Below are 16,518 nucleotides of genomic sequence, written 5' to 3'. Positions count from 1 at the left end.
TCAGAACTAGAAGAAGATCATTGGATTTTGACAAAGCCTGGAATTAATCTAGAATAAGATACCCACTACTTTCAAATAATTTGGAATGACCATAGATGTGGCTAAGCATCCTCTTACAACTATATCAAGGCCTTATTTTAATACTAAACCTGAGAACAGCCTACAACTGCATAAAACATTCTTCATCTTCGTTTTATAACTCTAAGCTTTACACCATGCTTGAAATTTAGAACAATGCCATATTCAAGTTCCAGAGGTTTTTCCATGTTTGGAGAATGTCGGAATATAAATTTGCGGTATAGGTGTATCAGTGACAACTTTAATTCTTGTAGGGAAAATTTCTGGCCAATGCAAGCTCGGGGCCCTATTCCGAAGGGTATCAGGGCATAAGGGTGCCTTTGTTTCTCTTCTTCACAATTAGGATCAAACCTCTCAGGTTTGAACTTGTCTGGCTCGGGGAAGTTCTTTGGGTCTTTTGCTAGAACTCCAAGTGCTAACCAAACCCATGTTCCCTGCTCACAACAGAATAAATAGTAAGTACAATAGTAGATACATCTTGATCCATTGTGTGTAAGATGATCTTTACACAACAATACCTTTGGGAGAAGGTAACCTCCTATCTCTACATCTTTTGATGTCTCTCTGGCAACTAATGGGGACACTACATAGAACCTCATGGACTCTTTAATCACCTGCAGTCAAGTCATGAACTTCTTAGTTTGATATAGGTTGAACTATGCAATCATATATTCATTTGTCCTGTTTTGTTTCTGATCAACATTTTGCACCACTATATTACAGAACAATGGGTACAGGAAGGGAATCTAATAATGTGTTCTATTAAACCTTAATTGAATATTTTGGAATGAAGCTCAGGAGACTTGCCTTGTCAAGATAGGGAAACTTGGTTTGAAGATCATGAGCAGTTGGCATCTGATCAGGTGGACCAAACCCATCAATTTCTGCAAGCAACTTCTTCTCAACTTCTGGATGTCCAGCAACTAAATAAACAATAGAAGATAATGTGAATGATGTTGTTGCTGATCCGGCAAGAAGGTGCTCGTATGTAACTGCACTGATGTAATCTGGAGTGAAAACATTTCTTGACAGAGTTTCTGACTCCCTTGCACTTAATATGAGAGACAAGAAGTCCTTGGAACCCCGATTTTTGTCGTTCATTCTCTTCGTTACAATCTCATCTAGCTTACCACTTAAATTCTTATTAGTCCTGTCAACCTTCCAGTCCATAGTGCCGGGAATTCGCTTAAGAATCTGTCTGAAAGGCTCTTGCAATATAGGGATAAGAAGACCAATTATAATCGAAAAGGACCCTGATAAGTCCATCTTAAGTTGTGTTGTTGAGTAGACATGTTGATTGATAAAGTCTGAGACCTCATTCCCATTCTCTTGGTTATGAGAAATGTTCTTGGCTGACTGTGGCTTAGAAAGGCCAAAGTCAACCCCAAATGCAGCTTGTCCTATAACATCTGTGGCCAGTTTGAGCGAGAGATTAGAGAAAGTGATATCTTCTTCTTGTTCTTCAAAGGATTGGAAATTCGCAGTTGCAGACTCAATGAATGATTGCATGGTGGGCACTAGGCTGGCCAAATGTGATGGCTGGTAGACTGATAATATTGTGTTTCTCATGGTTGACCATCTTGTATCCCTGAAATTTCAAATTGCACAATCGAGTTCTGATCATTTCTTCATATTCATTAATAGGCTATTAACATATCAACTGGGATTGGCTAACTGGTACATGCAGAGATAAATTTTTAACAGGTTAAACCCTCTACTATATTAAATTCTCACCAATTTAGTCCTACACCAAAATGAATAAGAAGTAAATAAACTAAAATTTAACCAGAGGAATGGATTACTACATTTTAAATATTTAATAATCTTATAAAATATTTAAGATTACATATATTTAGAAAAATGATAAGCATTGTTATATACTAAAATTAGATGATTGACTTTAGCTTGTGCAATAGTAACAAGCTAGGTCCAACTAGCTCAAAATGTCTAGCTTGGTTAATTAGTTGGATTAGGGGTTTTTCACAATTTTTCCGACTCAAGTGGCTTTTTTTCCTTTTATATACCATCCAATTAATTCAAATTCACACTGCCCAAGCCCGTTAAAAGCAAATCCCAATGTGGGTTTGACTTCCAGAACTCTTGTGCCATGGGGGGGTTTCTCCCAATTTTCTTATTCAAGTGACTTTAATACTGATGTAACATATCCAACTGACGCAAATCTCAAAACACTTGCGACTTAAATGACTAATTCAAATTGTTTTAATAATTGAATGACTATAAAAACCCTTTAACCACAGTGGCTAAATTAGTGATAGTCATAGGCCAAGTATATATAGAATGGTGTTTGTGATCATATTACCTTGTGAAGAAGAGGCCTTTTTGATGAAGAGGAGAAGCTGAGATGGGAGATGGAATGCTCCTGTTTGGGATATCTTTGAATTTCTTTATTCCAACTTCTTTACAAAGCTCTGCATCCGCCACAATTATCAGTGGCTGTCTTCCCATATGAAACCTACTCCATACACATAGTAATCACAAACCCACAAACCAAATCATTTAGTGCGCTGACAAAACTCTTGCCTTTCACCAATTTAATCAAACAAGTTGTTTGCAACTATACCCAAAAGTATATGTTATCTCTCTCAGAACAAATAAAAGAAATTTCCGCAAAATCTCAATTCCTAACAAGATAAGCAGTTCAAAAACTGCAAACTGACCTGAAAATAGGACCATACTGCTTGGCAAGAACAGAGAATACGTCGGGGCCATACTTGGCGAGCAATGGAAGGTGTCCTAAGAGCGGGATTGCTGGAGGGCCTGGGACCTTCCTGACGCCCCAGTAGGGCCTGTACAAGTAGCCCAACACTAGGGCCAAAGCTGTGAAAATAACTGTAAGCATGGGAACACTATTAAAAAACGCTTCTGCCATACTCAGAACCATGATCAGTCTTTGAATTGGGTATGAATCAGTAAGCTGGTGGCTCTGTTTCGGAGAAGAAGAGAGCTAAATAGAGAAGTCTCTCTAAACTCTAAAGCATCATTTTGGGGAATTTGATGTAGTGTTGTCGGGACTCGAATGATTACTTTAATGAAATCGATACCCCGTGCATTATTTTTTTAACCGTCAACTTATCACGTGGGTGCTCATCAAGGAAATCTTTTGTCTTATACAAAAAAATAATAATAATAATAATAAATCACATGATAAATAAATAAAATAATATTAAAAAATATATAAATATTTAAAATAAATTTATTTTTTATTTTTTTAAATTAAAAATTAAAAATTAAAAATTAAAAATTAAAAATTAAAAATAAAACTTCACAAATTTATTCGGTTGCATTTATATGAGTATTTATTTTTCATCCTCGTATTAAAATTTATATATATTTTATTATTATTTAATTTTTATAATATAAAAAAGATTGGGAAGATGTTCGTTTTGTTAGGAAAGGAATATCCAGAAATGGGATAAGTTAAGGAAAAACGTGGGATACCTTTCATGTGGGTTTTGTCTGCATCCTGATACCACCGCCCCCCACTCCCATACCCAGCATTCTCTGCCTTCGGACATGGATGGACAACACGTGGAATGGGATTCTCTCTCGGTCCCACCACAGGTTCGATACATATATATGGAAAAGTTACATTTTAGTATATTTAAATGATTTTTTTAAAATTATATAAGAATTTAATTTTTAAAAAGAATTAAAATTTTTCATTTTAAACAAAAAATATTAAAAAATTAATTAAATTAAATTTTTATAAAAGTTTTTATTCTAAATACAGCCCTAGCGTTTATTGTGAAGAAGAAAATTTTATGAATATCCTTCTGAATTTTCAGTGTAGACCTTGTTTCCAGGTCCTCCATATCGCCGATTGACCCCTTCTGAATCCTTCCTCCATTTGCAAAATCCATTCGTACCCAACAATCTTCCTTCATCATTGTGGTTTCGAAACTCAAATTAGAAAATGATTGGACACAAAGGGTTACTTTTTATACGACACAACACCATTGGACATTCAGTGCACATTAATTTAAGAATCGACATTGCAACAGCCATTGAGATTTTCTAACACCTAATCCTCAACCTCCATATCAAATTCTGGTTTATTGTCAGAGATGACTTTTTCACTTGGATTGCTAGCAATTATATCATCATTCAGCAACTCCTCCCAAATCGTCTCATTCCTGGAACCCAAATTGTCCACACTATTAGACCCTGCTACTGGATCTCTGACATCACTACTTGATTCACCATCCAAGGCAGCTGACAAAAATGCATCTATCTCTGTTTCTATTGTTCCCAATTCTTGATTTTTGTATTCTACAATTTTGCCCACATTCATTGCCACAGAAGCAGCTTTGTCTTGCAGATTTTGCACACTTGAGCTTGCCGTGAGTCTTCGCTTGCTCCCAATTTCAACATCTCTCACTTCTCTCCTCTGTATGCTTCTCTCAGAGAATTGCTGCATCAAAAATGGATTGCTGAGAGCCTTAGCGAGGAATAATATTATCTGCTGTTGTTTTCTCTGTGTATTTTGTAACTTATCCTGCATTTCAGATATTTGTTCCCTTGACTGCTTTTGCTGCTGCCGAAGTCTCAAGATTTCTGCAATTAGCACATTTCGATCTCTTCTCAATCTTTCTAGTTCACCTTCTAATCCGAATTCTCCCACTTTATCATGAAGTCCACTTTGCTGTTGTCTTCTCCTCTTTATTGTTTTCAGGAGATGCTTCTGCCCTCCCATAAACCCTTCATTTGCAAATTCCCATCGATCAGGATCGATCTTCCTGAATCCCTGCATCATCAAGTGACAGAAATATGACCTTACTAGAGCAAATAAATGAACAGAAAGAGAAGAAAGATCATTTCTTTGATTAATTACAGTGCTTACATATGTGTTGAGCTGGCGAATGAAGCTGGAGAAGTTACTATGCTTAAAGTACTTAGGAAGCAGAGTAGTGGAGAACTTGTAAGAGTCCCAAACAATGAAGCCATTGCGGCCTCTATTCCATGAAACCACAGAGTCTGTTAATGGGTCTTCAACCATTTCATAAGTCTTGGTCATAAATGGAGGTGGACCTACCTCGTGCAGAACCTCCATTTGCTGTGGTTGGAAGCTTGAAGACGAGGAAGAAGAAGACACAACTCCTACAGCGTATGCCACCACTGTCTCCTTGTCCTCTTTAATTACAACTCCCTCCTCCATTGCACTTGTTTATTGTACATACGAGTCCCAAGACTTCCTTACAATGGCCAAAAGCTCGCTCCTTGGTAGTCAAGCTTTTGTCTGTCTGGTACTTCTGTTAAGCTCGTGTCCGTCCATGTGTCAAGCTTTTTTCTGAAGATTGCAACAAGTTTCTGCCACTTGGCAAAGAAGTTGGTTTTTGGGAGAATTAATCGCGAAGCTTGTAGAAATGGAAGATGCTCAGTGCTCGGAGAACGGAGAGTGGACGGTGCCACGGTGGGCTTATTTGGTTGGTTTAGAGTCTGCCACATGGTTTATGATTTGCGCATTGGTAAATATTTATTTACACCGTATTTAAATTACCTTAAAATTAGCTTAATTTTCTTCTCCTATAAGAATATTTTTTTAATTATTTTTAAATATTAAAAATATAAAAATTAAAAAATCTTTTTACAAATATTTTTTATAAAACAAATGCAGATGATATTAGTTAAGAATTAATTCCTGGCAGAAAAAAAAGGCCCAGAAGAAAGGCACTGCATTTCATATAACCTTCTTTATTAATTTAATATTCTGTATGAATTGGGCCTGGGCCGGGGCCTGGGCCTTGTAAATATATTTGTTTCGGTATTAGAAAGTAGGAACTAACTATATTAGACTCGAAAAAGAAACTTCAATGGAGAGTGGAAGATCACATAACAAACCTCTAGAAATTGACTAATTCCCTTAATTTTAGGAGTTTTTTTAATTTGATTATTCAAACATTTTCTTTTTTTTTTAATTTGAAAAGAAATATTTTAAGATTATTGCAATGAGTTCAACTCTTTTATTTTCTCTGATTAATATCCAAATAAAAGAAAAGTTTTTTTTTTTAATTTTATTTTCTCTTTTCTATTCTCACAATCTAAACAAACGAATTATGAACATGCAATGTACCTAGACGCGTGTCTTGTCCAGATTCATTTTTTTATTTTATTATTTGTTGTCTTCTTTTTGAAAAAAAAAAACAATATTAAATGATATTTATTAGATATAAATTTTTTTAGTAATAGTAGCTTATAATAAAAATGCACTAAAAATAAAATAGTAATATTTAAAAAATTATGAATTATTATCAGTTAACATTCAATATTCGGTTTATTTATTTTTCATATTTAATTTAAAAAAATAAATAAATAGCAAAATTAAAAATTTAATAAATGAGTAGCTTATAATAAAAATACATTAAAATAAATAATAATATTTAATAAAATAGAATAAAATTAAAAATAATAATACTTATAATAATATTTTAAAATTATGAATTATTATCCATTAATATTTAATATTCATTCATGTATTTTTATTATTTAATCTATAAAAAAATGGATAAAAAAATAAAAAATTTAATAGATGGATTATTAAAAATCTTAATCCTTTTTAAAAATTAAAAGTAAAATAATAAAATAATTTATTTATTTATTTTAACATAAATATATAATATTATGTCTCAAAAAATTAACAACAGGACAAATGTGAGGTACACTAAGAACTTTCTTACTTAAATGTCAACTTCTCAATATTCATGTATATGATCCTTCAGCATTTTATTGATATAAATTTATGTATTCCAACTTCATCTCTTATCAGCACAACGCTTATAGCTTGTATATCATAAGTTTCTTTCCAGCTAAAGGGATACAGAGCACGTGCGAACCTATTATTGATTAAGACGTCATTTTGCCTTATGTATTTTTCAGCCATTTTCATTAGTTCGGCTAGAAAGGTGGGTGGCTTTCTACATAACGAGCCAAAGAACTCTGGGGATGTGGTCTCTTTCTACATGGCCTCTATCGCTCTGACCTCGTCGAGCTCAGAAATCTGCAGGGCCTTAGAGTTGAATCTGGCTACGTATTTCTTCAGAGACTTATTCCTCATTTGCCTGACTGTCTCCAAGTAACTCATTTTTCTCTCCGCCAGGACCCCTGCAATGAATCTGCTGATAGATACACTAGTCAGGTCTATGAAACTCTTAATGCTCCCCGCTTCTAGACTGTTAAACTATGTTCGAGCTGGTCTAGTGAGGGTGGTAGGAAAGATTTTGCACATTAGAGCACTAAAATGGGTCTGAAGCTCCATAAATATTTTGTAGTTGAGGACATGCTCTCAGGGGTTTCCTGTGCCATCGTATTCTGCCATCGACGGCATCATAAACTTCTTAGGAATAGTATTCTGTTGCACCAATCTCGTGAACGGGGATGAGGTGGGTAGCAAGGGGTTACTGTTATCTCGTGCCCCCAGTTCTGCCAAGAGCTACTCCCTTAGCCTCTTTAGTTTTTAGTCTACATCCACCTCTTCCTTTCTCGGCCGCTTCTCCAAGCGGTAGCTTCCTTCCAGCTCTTTACTTACTGATTCTCGCATTAGCTCGGAGGAATAACTTTCAATTTCGTTATTTTCGATGAGCTCTCTCACTACTCGACCCTTTACTCTAGCTGTAGGCTCATTTCTTCTGCAAGCCCCTCCATCTTTTTCGCCTGTCCGCTTGCTGCTTTGCTAAGGGACTTGGTGGTTCAAGGTAAGTTGGGGTTCATTAACGTTAAAGCCCTCGACCACAGGTGGTACACTCAATGGAGTGTTGAGTCTCCTTCGCTGTAACATTTGCCCTAACCATTGGGTAGTGTTTTATAGTTGGAGAGCCATGTTTTGCCGCTCTTGATCATATAGGGTGGTTCTAGGCACGTTCCCTGCCAAACTCGGTAAGAGATTAAACAATATAGGTGGTTGGTTTAATGGAGCTGTAGGGTTGGAGAATGAAAAGTGTGGACCTTCATGGGTGGAAATCAGGTCGTTTTGAGTGTTTCCGATGTGTGGTTTTTCGCCGTGGTTGGTCATGTGAATCTCAGCGGGTGTTATGAGGATGAAAACTACAGTGATGAAAAGATTTCCTTCATTTCTCACAGATGGCGCCAATTGATGATATGAGATTCAAACTAGGATAGGGTTAGAGTATGTGTGTTTAAGCTTGGTTTCTATTTTTTTTGCGTATCCTTTTATTCCATTTTCCTTTTATCGTTTTGTGACGTGTAATTGCCACCCTGTTACAATACCCTATACTGTTATTATGCAGGACCAGACGAATGGACGAACGGACGTACGGTCTTTCCTTCTACTGTCAGACGGCTATTTAATTCCTTTCGGTACCTATCTTACCATGATACCAAATGTGTGGGATCTGTTGTTTTGTGGGTTTAGCTAATCGACCGAACCAGGTCTTTTTCTGTTGGGTTCAGGTCCTATTCAATCAGGTGCATTAATATGAGTCTTGGGTCGATCTCCTGATAATGAATCAATATTTTGAGTCGTCGATAGAATTAGGTCTAATCTTTTCGTCATGGACCTGAACGGCGACTTTGGTGTTTGAAATCCATGGTGGTTATCTAAGTAGCTTATAATAAAAATACACTAAAAATAAAAATAGTAATATTTAAAAAATTATGAATTATTATCGGTTAACATTCAATATTCGTTTCATGTATTTTTCATATTTAATTTTAAAAAATAATATTTAATATTCATGTATTTTTATTATTTAATCTATAAAAAAATGAAAATAAAATAAAAAATTTAATAAATGGATTATTAAAAATCTTAATCCTATTTAAAAATTAAAAGTAAAATAATAAAATAATTTGTACTAAAAAAATAAAAAAAAATTTATTTATTTTAACATAAATATATAATATCATGTCATAAAAAATTTAACAATACTCGAATAAAAGTAATTAAATAAAATAAAAATATAAAAAATTATTTAAAATTCAAAAGTAATTAAAAAATATATTCAACTCATTCATACCAATTTTTTTAGATTTATTTTATACAAATGAATTATATTCCTTCTAGCAGTGTTTTGATTGTAATTAAAAATTATATTTAATATTTAGTAATTTTGAAATAATTTCAATATTATTAAATTAAAAATTGATTAACATATTAATCATAATTAAAAGCAAAATAAAAAAAAATAGATAGGAGGTTAGGCATAGTTATGAAAACGTTAGGCAGCGTCGCCTACCAGGTTGTCTTTTTACCATGATTAGCATATCTTAGCGTAGGTGACAACTCATTTTGCTGCCCGTTATAAATGCTCTATGTGATCCATGGGTCCCTCCCAATACTTTAAAGTTTCTTCAATTATTTATTCTCCACGTGCTCTCTCCTTTTCATAAATTCATAAAATTACAACTTAAATATTACTCAAATCAAACTTCAAAATTAGGAATTTAGATTCAAGATTTTTCATACAATTTAATCATAATAAACTTTATTTATCATAAATTTTAAATGTAAATATATGAAATTTATATATCTAATAAATATTTCTCCTCTAATAATTGCATATTGGAACGTAACCCTAACCCTAACCCTAAAAGCTGATTCATTAAACCCCTTTCTAGAGCTGCTACTTAGGGGTGTAAACGAACCGAGTCGAGTAGAATTTTGAAGAGTTCAAGCTTGGTTCGTTAAAATTTTTTCGAGCTTAAGCCGAATTCGAGCTTGAGCCGAATTCGAGCTTTACTCATATCGAACTCGAGCCGAGTATTAAGAAGCTCAAGCTTGGCTCGTTTAGCAACCGAGTTTAGACGAGTCGAGCTTTAATCGAGCTGAATCTCGAATAGTTCACGAGTAATTTAATTTATTTACATGTATAATGAGTTTTAGTTTAAAATTAATAAATTTAAAACTAAAATAATTTTAGTTAAATAAGTATATCTACAAATTAGTATGTAAACTTATAAAGATGAGTTTTTAAATCTCAATGATCCAAATATATGCAAGTTTAAGAGTGTAATTAAACTATATAGAGCTGAATTTTAAAAAATTTAGATTTGGCTCATTAAAGTATATGTAGAGTTTAAGTTTATTTTTCTTACGATAGTAATTTCAGTTTACTTAACGAGACTGTTCACGAGTCTATTCGCGAGTCTGCTCATGAACTCAGAAATGAGTTGAGCTCACGAGCCTTAACGAGCCGAATACTATAGAGCTCAAGTTTGGCTCGTTTACCAAACGAGCCTAAAAATTAAGCTCGAGTTTGGCTCGTTTAGAAATCGAATCGAACTCGATCGAGTTTTTATCGAATCGAACCTCGAATAGTTCACGAACAGTTTGGTTCATTTACACCCCAATGCTACTCCTAGTCTCCTACCATAGTTGCACTAATTAATGGACCCATCTCAACACTGCCTGATTGAGTCATTATATGGGGCCCACTCCACCACCCGCCTCATCTACGGCTAATAAGCAATCAGCATCATTACTGATAGATATGTGCTGGGAGATGCCCTCGTTTTTAAAGCATGGGCAGAGAGGGAACTTACTTGCGATTATGAGCCGACAAAGATTCAGATCATGGCGTCACTGGTGGGACCACCCGTGACCTGCCACTGTCATTTCAGATTGCGTCACCCATGTGTCATTCTCAACCAGTCAACGGCCTAAAATATAAGTAAAGGCAGCGGCGCCGACAGCCTATTAAAACTACGTGAGGAAGGGGGTTGATTCTAACGTGAGCCGGGGGGGAAGGGTGAATGTGATAATCCAGCCCCGTAAGTGGGAAGTGCGGATCCGGGTACGAATTTGCTGACAGTAGTTGTACAATTTTTCTGTGTGTCCTAAGCTCACTCAACAGCTTCTGGAAGGTACGGACATGTGGTAGCTTAGCTTACGCCGGAGGCGGGTTCTTCTTTATTAGTTTTCTTTTTTCACTCTCTAATAACGCGAGTGTGTTACAACTTCCTCTTACCTTTATTTTATTTTAAAAAATTTACTATTTAATCTCATATTATATTAGTGTATTTAAATATTAAAACAATTTAATTAATTTAATTTAATTAAAATAACTATATTTAAGTAAAAGGTAATATTAGATCAATTTGAATATTTTATTCAATTTTTATAATATTTTATTAATTAATTCTTTTACATTAAATATATATTTTAATCTTAACTCTATTTCTTTTTTTTAGTTTTTATGTTGATTTAGATATAATGTTAATTAATTTTTTTATATTTTTATTATTAGAATAATATAATATTTTAATTCAATTATTTTTATTTTTTAAAATAATTAAATTAATTTATTATTATTAAAATATAATTATTTTAATTCAGTTATTTTTATTTTTTAAAATAATTAAATTAATTATATTTTTACTCCTATAATATATTTTACCACCATATTATTTTATTTTTCTGTAATTATTTTAGTTGTAATATTTTTTTAATATTTATAAAAATTAAAAATAACTATATTTAAAAAATTATGTTAATGTGTATAAATTATTTTATTTGTTTAATTTATGTTAAATTAAAATTAATCACATGTTAAAAAAAATTAAAATAATATGTAAAAACTATTTGAATTTTTTAATTTCTATAAAATTAAAATTAGTCATATTTTTAAAAATAAGAATTAAAATAATATATAGAAATTATTTTACTTGTAATTTTATTTTTAATTTCTGTAAAATTAAAATTACCCATATTTTAAAAAAATTAAAATAATATATAGAAATTAATTTAACTTTTATTTCAATTTTTTAATTTCTTTAAAAATTAAAATTAAAGTTATAATTTTTATTTTAAAGTCAAACTTTTTTCTATTATTAGAATGTAATTTGCAAGATTTAATAGTGTATAGTTTATAAAATTAATTAGATGTTTTTTTATTTTTTTATTATTTGAAATATAATACCTTAATTTAATTTAACTTTTATTATATTTTTAATTTATATTTTTCAGTTATATTTTTATAATTTTAATAAAATATAAATAGATAAGTGATTTACAGTTAAAATTTAAATGAATAACTCTTTATTTATATTTTATAATTAATATAATATTAATTATTTAATAATTTAAATGGTTAGTCAATGAATAAAATAGATTGAATTGGATTCATGTGTGGTTGCAAATCTAAATATAAATAGAAATGGTCTGGTTATAAATTTATTAATTTTTTCATATTGAAAATATTTTAAATTTTTTATAATATTAAACTTGTTAAAATTAATTTATAAGATAATTACTAGAATTTTAAAAAAATTAAAATTATTTTAATATATTTCTCAAAATTAAAAAATTAAAGGATTTTTATAATATAAAAATTAAATAATAATTTTATTTTTTATTTATTTAATTATATGATTATTTCATAATGGAAAAGGGTGTATAATATATAAACATATATTTTTATACACTATCTATCGTTCGACACTCATTGGCTCAACTAATCACTGGAGAGAGCGCTTTATCAATATTTGAGCCAAAGTTGACAGAGAGGGAGAATTTTCTAACATTTCACTTATATTACTTAGTTATTAAGTTATTTTTAAAATTAATATTATTTTTAATATATATTAAATATAAATAATTTTAGAAAATTAATTAATAAACTATTATTTAAAAATTGTGATTAATTATATATAATTGTGATGTATGAAAAAGGAAAATAACTTTATAGAATATAAGAATTATTATAATTATCTTTAAAGATATTTAAAATTATGTTTAAGATTACATATTTATAAGATAATTAAAAATTAAGTAATAAAAAAATTTAAAAACATGAAATGTGCATATCATTTCTCTCTTAATCAGATATTTCAGATTTAAATTTTGAATATAAATCACTTTTTAAAAGGGAGCAGTTTATTTTTTTTAACAGGTCTATTCAATAAAAATACTGATTAGTCGAGTCAATAAACTTTTTAAAAAAATTTTTTAAAAAATAAATCTCTCATATTTTATGATGTATTTTTATAAAAGAGTGCTATTATATTTTTATGAGGTCTTATCCAGCGGGAATGGGAGGTTAAGATCGTGAAAATATATAGGGAAGCTAATATGGTAGCGGATTATCATGCAAATAGTATGCATGGTGGAGTTTTTGGTATGAGTTTTATTGATTTGCCTTCATCTAGTATTAAGCTCCTCTTGAATGCTGACTGTATAAATATTTTTTATGATCGTATAATAAATTAAATGGTTCTATCATTTCTTAAAAAAATAAAAAGAGTGCTATTATATTTTAAAATAAAATTTATTTTTAAATAAAATAATATTATAATTTTTATATATTATTATTAACCAAATAAATTTCTTTAATTTAGAAATTTACCTACGTGGTAAATATCTACATACTTTTCTTTTTTCGAAATAAAGAGAAAATAAAAAAAGAGTGTTGCCTGCCAATTTGAGTGTGGCATCCAATTCATCAGCTTTAGCTTTTCCATTTTCCCCTTTAGACAATGGAAGTTAATGCAGGCATGCAGGGTTGATGAAGAAATCATCAATGAAAGTAGAAAGAGATCCTGTTTGCCTGATGTCAAACAAGACGATCTGCAAACCTACGACTTCACATCTCAAGATCTGACTTTTGTGCATGGTGACCAATCACTCCACAATTAACCATATTTTTACTATATGGCTTCATCATCTTGCTTTCCATTATTTTCCACCACCACCATCACCACCACCACCACCACCACCTCCTCTTTCAACAATTTCAACCTTTTGCACACCAACTTTTCTTGGCTTGATGTCTAACAATAGTTCGGAAAATAGTTTTAATACTAAATACAAATATTTAAGTAATTTTTTTCTTTTAAATAAATGGAGAATAAATCTAAAAATTTTAACAATCTCCACTTAAGCTATCTAGTTTTATGTGAAATTATACTCGGTTTATTTTATCAGTAATTTTCATTTAATCTCTCTACACATTTAAGTTAATCTTTTCTTTTATTTTTTTAATTAATTCTCATGTTTAGAGCGAAACAATTCAATTTATTTTTATTTTAAAAATTTTTTATTTTAAAACTCTATTTATTTGCCAAAAAAAATTTGTTTTTGAAAAATATTTCTCATAAAAAATATTTTTTATAAAAATATTTTTCAACAAAATAAATCAAATTTTTATTGCTTAATTTTAAATTAAAAAATAAAATTTATTAAAAATATATATATATATATATACAGTAATCTTAATAAATATCTCAATATAAAAATGATTTTTTTAAAAAAAAGTTATTTTTTAAAAAAATGATTTACTTTTTTATCAGAAAAATATTTTTTATTTACTAAAATTTTTAAATATTTAAATGCTAAAAAATATAAAAAATATTTTTCTTAAAATAAATGGAGTCTAAAATAAATATAAATCAGACATCATTATATAATAATTCAATTAAATTAAAAGTAATTTCTTGTAGGATATGTTGCCAGAACATATATCAAAGAAAAAAAAATTATCAGTAATAATAATAATCAATGATATCATAAATAAAATTAAGCATGCAAAACTTTGGAAAGAAAAATAGGGGAAAAAAAGAGAATACAACTCCACCTAGTTACTTTTCTTCCAGTGTTAGATACAAAAAGGATTAAACATCATTAATTTCCATAACTCAAATGACCTTGATTTTGATAATGATAAAATGTTATAAAATTAGATTTTATAAGTGTAAAATGATTTTTTTTTAATACATGTCTAGATTGATTTAAAAAAAAATGATAAGTTTTAGATGACTCTTAATATCACAAGGTGGGTTTCGTCAGGCCATCTAATTCAGGTGTTAATCTTGCTAAATAAGTTATTTTATGTCAGGTCATAAGGCGAATTTCGTCAAACCATCTAATTCAGATGTTAGTCCCGCTAAATAAGATATTTTATGTCAGGACATAAGGCGAGTTTCGCCAAGCTACCTAATCCGAGTGTTAGGCATTTTATATCAGACTATAAGGCAAGTATTTGTCAGGCTATGCAATCGGGTGTTACCCCTACTTCACAAAAAATTTTTTAAGAATTTTTATGTCAGGCCCGTGTTAGTCTTGCTTCATAAAAAGTTACTAAGACATTTTATGTCAAGACGCAAGGTGAGTATCCGCCAAGCCCCAATGACTAGGTGTTGGCCCCACGTTTATAAGAAATTCTATAAGGCATTTCATGCCCAAGGTACGTATCTGCTAGGCCATATGCCTAGGTGTTGGTCCCATTCTACAAACTTTTCAAGTTATTTATTTTATGGCCACAAAGAAGATACTAGTTAGGCTAGTGACCGAGTGTTATGTTTTATTGGTAAGTCTGTTTTAATCATGTTTTAGCAAAGGTAATATTTACCAGATTCTTTAGTTGGGTGTTAACCCCTTAGCCAGTCTTTTAAAATGATTATTTAAGTTTTGATTTGATGAGTATCCTGGACGAGTCAGTATAGATAATGGCAAGATATGGAAAAAATATATTTTCGTTACAGAAGATTACATAAGAGGAGAGATGTCTTCAATTTCCTCCTCCCAAGCCTCTATTATATTTTCATTCTCTACACCTATTGTATCATTTGTAGAGACCCGGTTGGTAGGATTGTCCTCAGCTTGTCCCTTCTCCTCTTGCTCGTCCTCATCTCCCTCCTCCTCTAGGAAGATGTCGTCTATCCAGGTAAAGTCTTCAGAAGGGAATCGTTTTACCAGCTCCTTCTTGACCGAGTCCTAACCCTCAATGAACATCTCCCCTCCCCAGGCCATTGTCTCTTGAAAACTCAGCCTCTAGTTCTGCGATTCTGTTTGAGGCGACCTAATTCTCCTCAACTTGAGACTATAGCTTCTGGACTTGACACTGAAGTAGGGCCACTTGATCCTCGGCTGCTTTTGCTCGATTCTCAAGAGCTGACTTTTATGTATTTGCCTAATCCAGGTCCGCTTAGAGCTTGTCTATAGACTCTAACGTCTCTTTTATGGTCCCCTCCACTTCATCAACCCGAGCCTTCAGTCTCAAGCACTTTTCTTGTAGGAGACTTTTGCCGTCTCCTGTGCCCCAAACTCTAGCCTCAAAGTCTTGTCCCGCTCCCTGGCCATGTATGCACACAACGCACTCTCCATCATGGAGCAGATGATATTGTTGTAGAGATCGTCTGTCTCGACAACAAGTGATGATGATCTCCTGGCTGCAAGGTGTTCTTAGCTATCAGGACAGACATCCGGGGCCTCTTGAGAAGAAAGGTTGTCTGAGTCAGTCCTAGAGCCAGGTGCTGGATTCTCTGAGTCCACAAGACTTTTGCTTCAACCTCTCCTTCTGAAGTTACAGCTTGGGCAGGAACTATTTTAGGTTCAGCCCTCGTAGAAGACTCGGGTTGAGTGGAGGCTAGTTCCTCGGCTGCAAGGGGAGGAGGAAGAGTGATAATCTTCTCGGTGCGACGAGACACGCTTAGGCGAAGGCGCGGTCGCTCTAGCAACAGCCTTGCCTTTCC

General features: G+C 31.8%; 2 protein-coding genes across 2 annotated transcripts; both read right to left on the bottom strand.

Annotated features, from left to right (window-relative positions):
* Positions 1 to 69: 69 nt before the first annotated feature.
* On the bottom strand, positions 70 to 3,098 carry LOC110604228 (cytochrome P450 711A1). Its single transcript, XM_021742373.2, has 5 exons — positions 2,757 to 3,098; positions 2,399 to 2,551; positions 886 to 1,666; positions 597 to 692; positions 70 to 512 (listed from the first exon to the last, which is right to left on the bottom strand). The coding sequence occupies exons 1-5, from the start codon at positions 2,978 to 2,980 to the stop codon at positions 183 to 185; spliced, it is 1,584 nt and encodes a 527-aa protein (XP_021598065.1). The 5' UTR covers positions 2,981 to 3,098; the 3' UTR covers positions 70 to 182.
* Positions 3,099 to 3,897: 799 nt separating this feature from the next.
* LOC110603569 (heat shock factor protein HSF30) lies at positions 3,898 to 5,641 on the bottom strand. The gene is made up of 2 exons (XM_021741326.2): positions 4,940 to 5,641; positions 3,898 to 4,843 (listed from the first exon to the last, which is right to left on the bottom strand). The coding sequence occupies exons 1-2, from the start codon at positions 5,252 to 5,254 to the stop codon at positions 4,121 to 4,123; spliced, it is 1,038 nt and encodes a 345-aa protein (XP_021597018.1). The 5' UTR covers positions 5,255 to 5,641; the 3' UTR covers positions 3,898 to 4,120.
* Positions 5,642 to 16,518: the final 10,877 nt, after the last annotated feature.

This window comes from Manihot esculenta, chromosome 16 (assembly GCF_001659605.2).
Source record: "Manihot esculenta cultivar AM560-2 chromosome 16, M.esculenta_v8, whole genome shotgun sequence".
NCBI classification, from domain to species: Eukaryota; Viridiplantae; Streptophyta; class Magnoliopsida; order Malpighiales; family Euphorbiaceae; genus Manihot; species Manihot esculenta.
This window is presented reverse-complemented; position numbering and strand designations above follow the sequence as displayed.

Excerpts from the sequence above, each read along its gene's own strand:
- LOC110603569 (XM_021741326.2), bottom strand. The coding sequence starts at position 5,254 with ATGGAGGAGGGAGTTGTAATTAAAGAGGACAAGGAGACAGTGGTGGCA. Across the intron at positions 4,844-4,939 it reads TTCGCCAGCTCAACACATAT|GGATTCAGGAAGATCGATCC; the intron begins GTAAGCACTGTA and ends TTGATGATGCAG.
- LOC110604228 (XM_021742373.2), bottom strand. The coding sequence starts at position 2,980 with ATGGTTCTGAGTATGGCAGAAGCGTTTTTTAATAGTGTTCCCATGCTT. Across the intron at positions 2,552-2,756 it reads CAGTATGGTCCTATTTTCAG|GTTTCATATGGGAAGACAGC; the intron begins GTCAGTTTGCAG and ends TGTATGGAGTAG. Across the intron at positions 1,667-2,398 it reads AAAGGCCTCTTCTTCACAAG|GGATACAAGATGGTCAACCA; the intron begins GTAATATGATCA and ends TTGAAATTTCAG.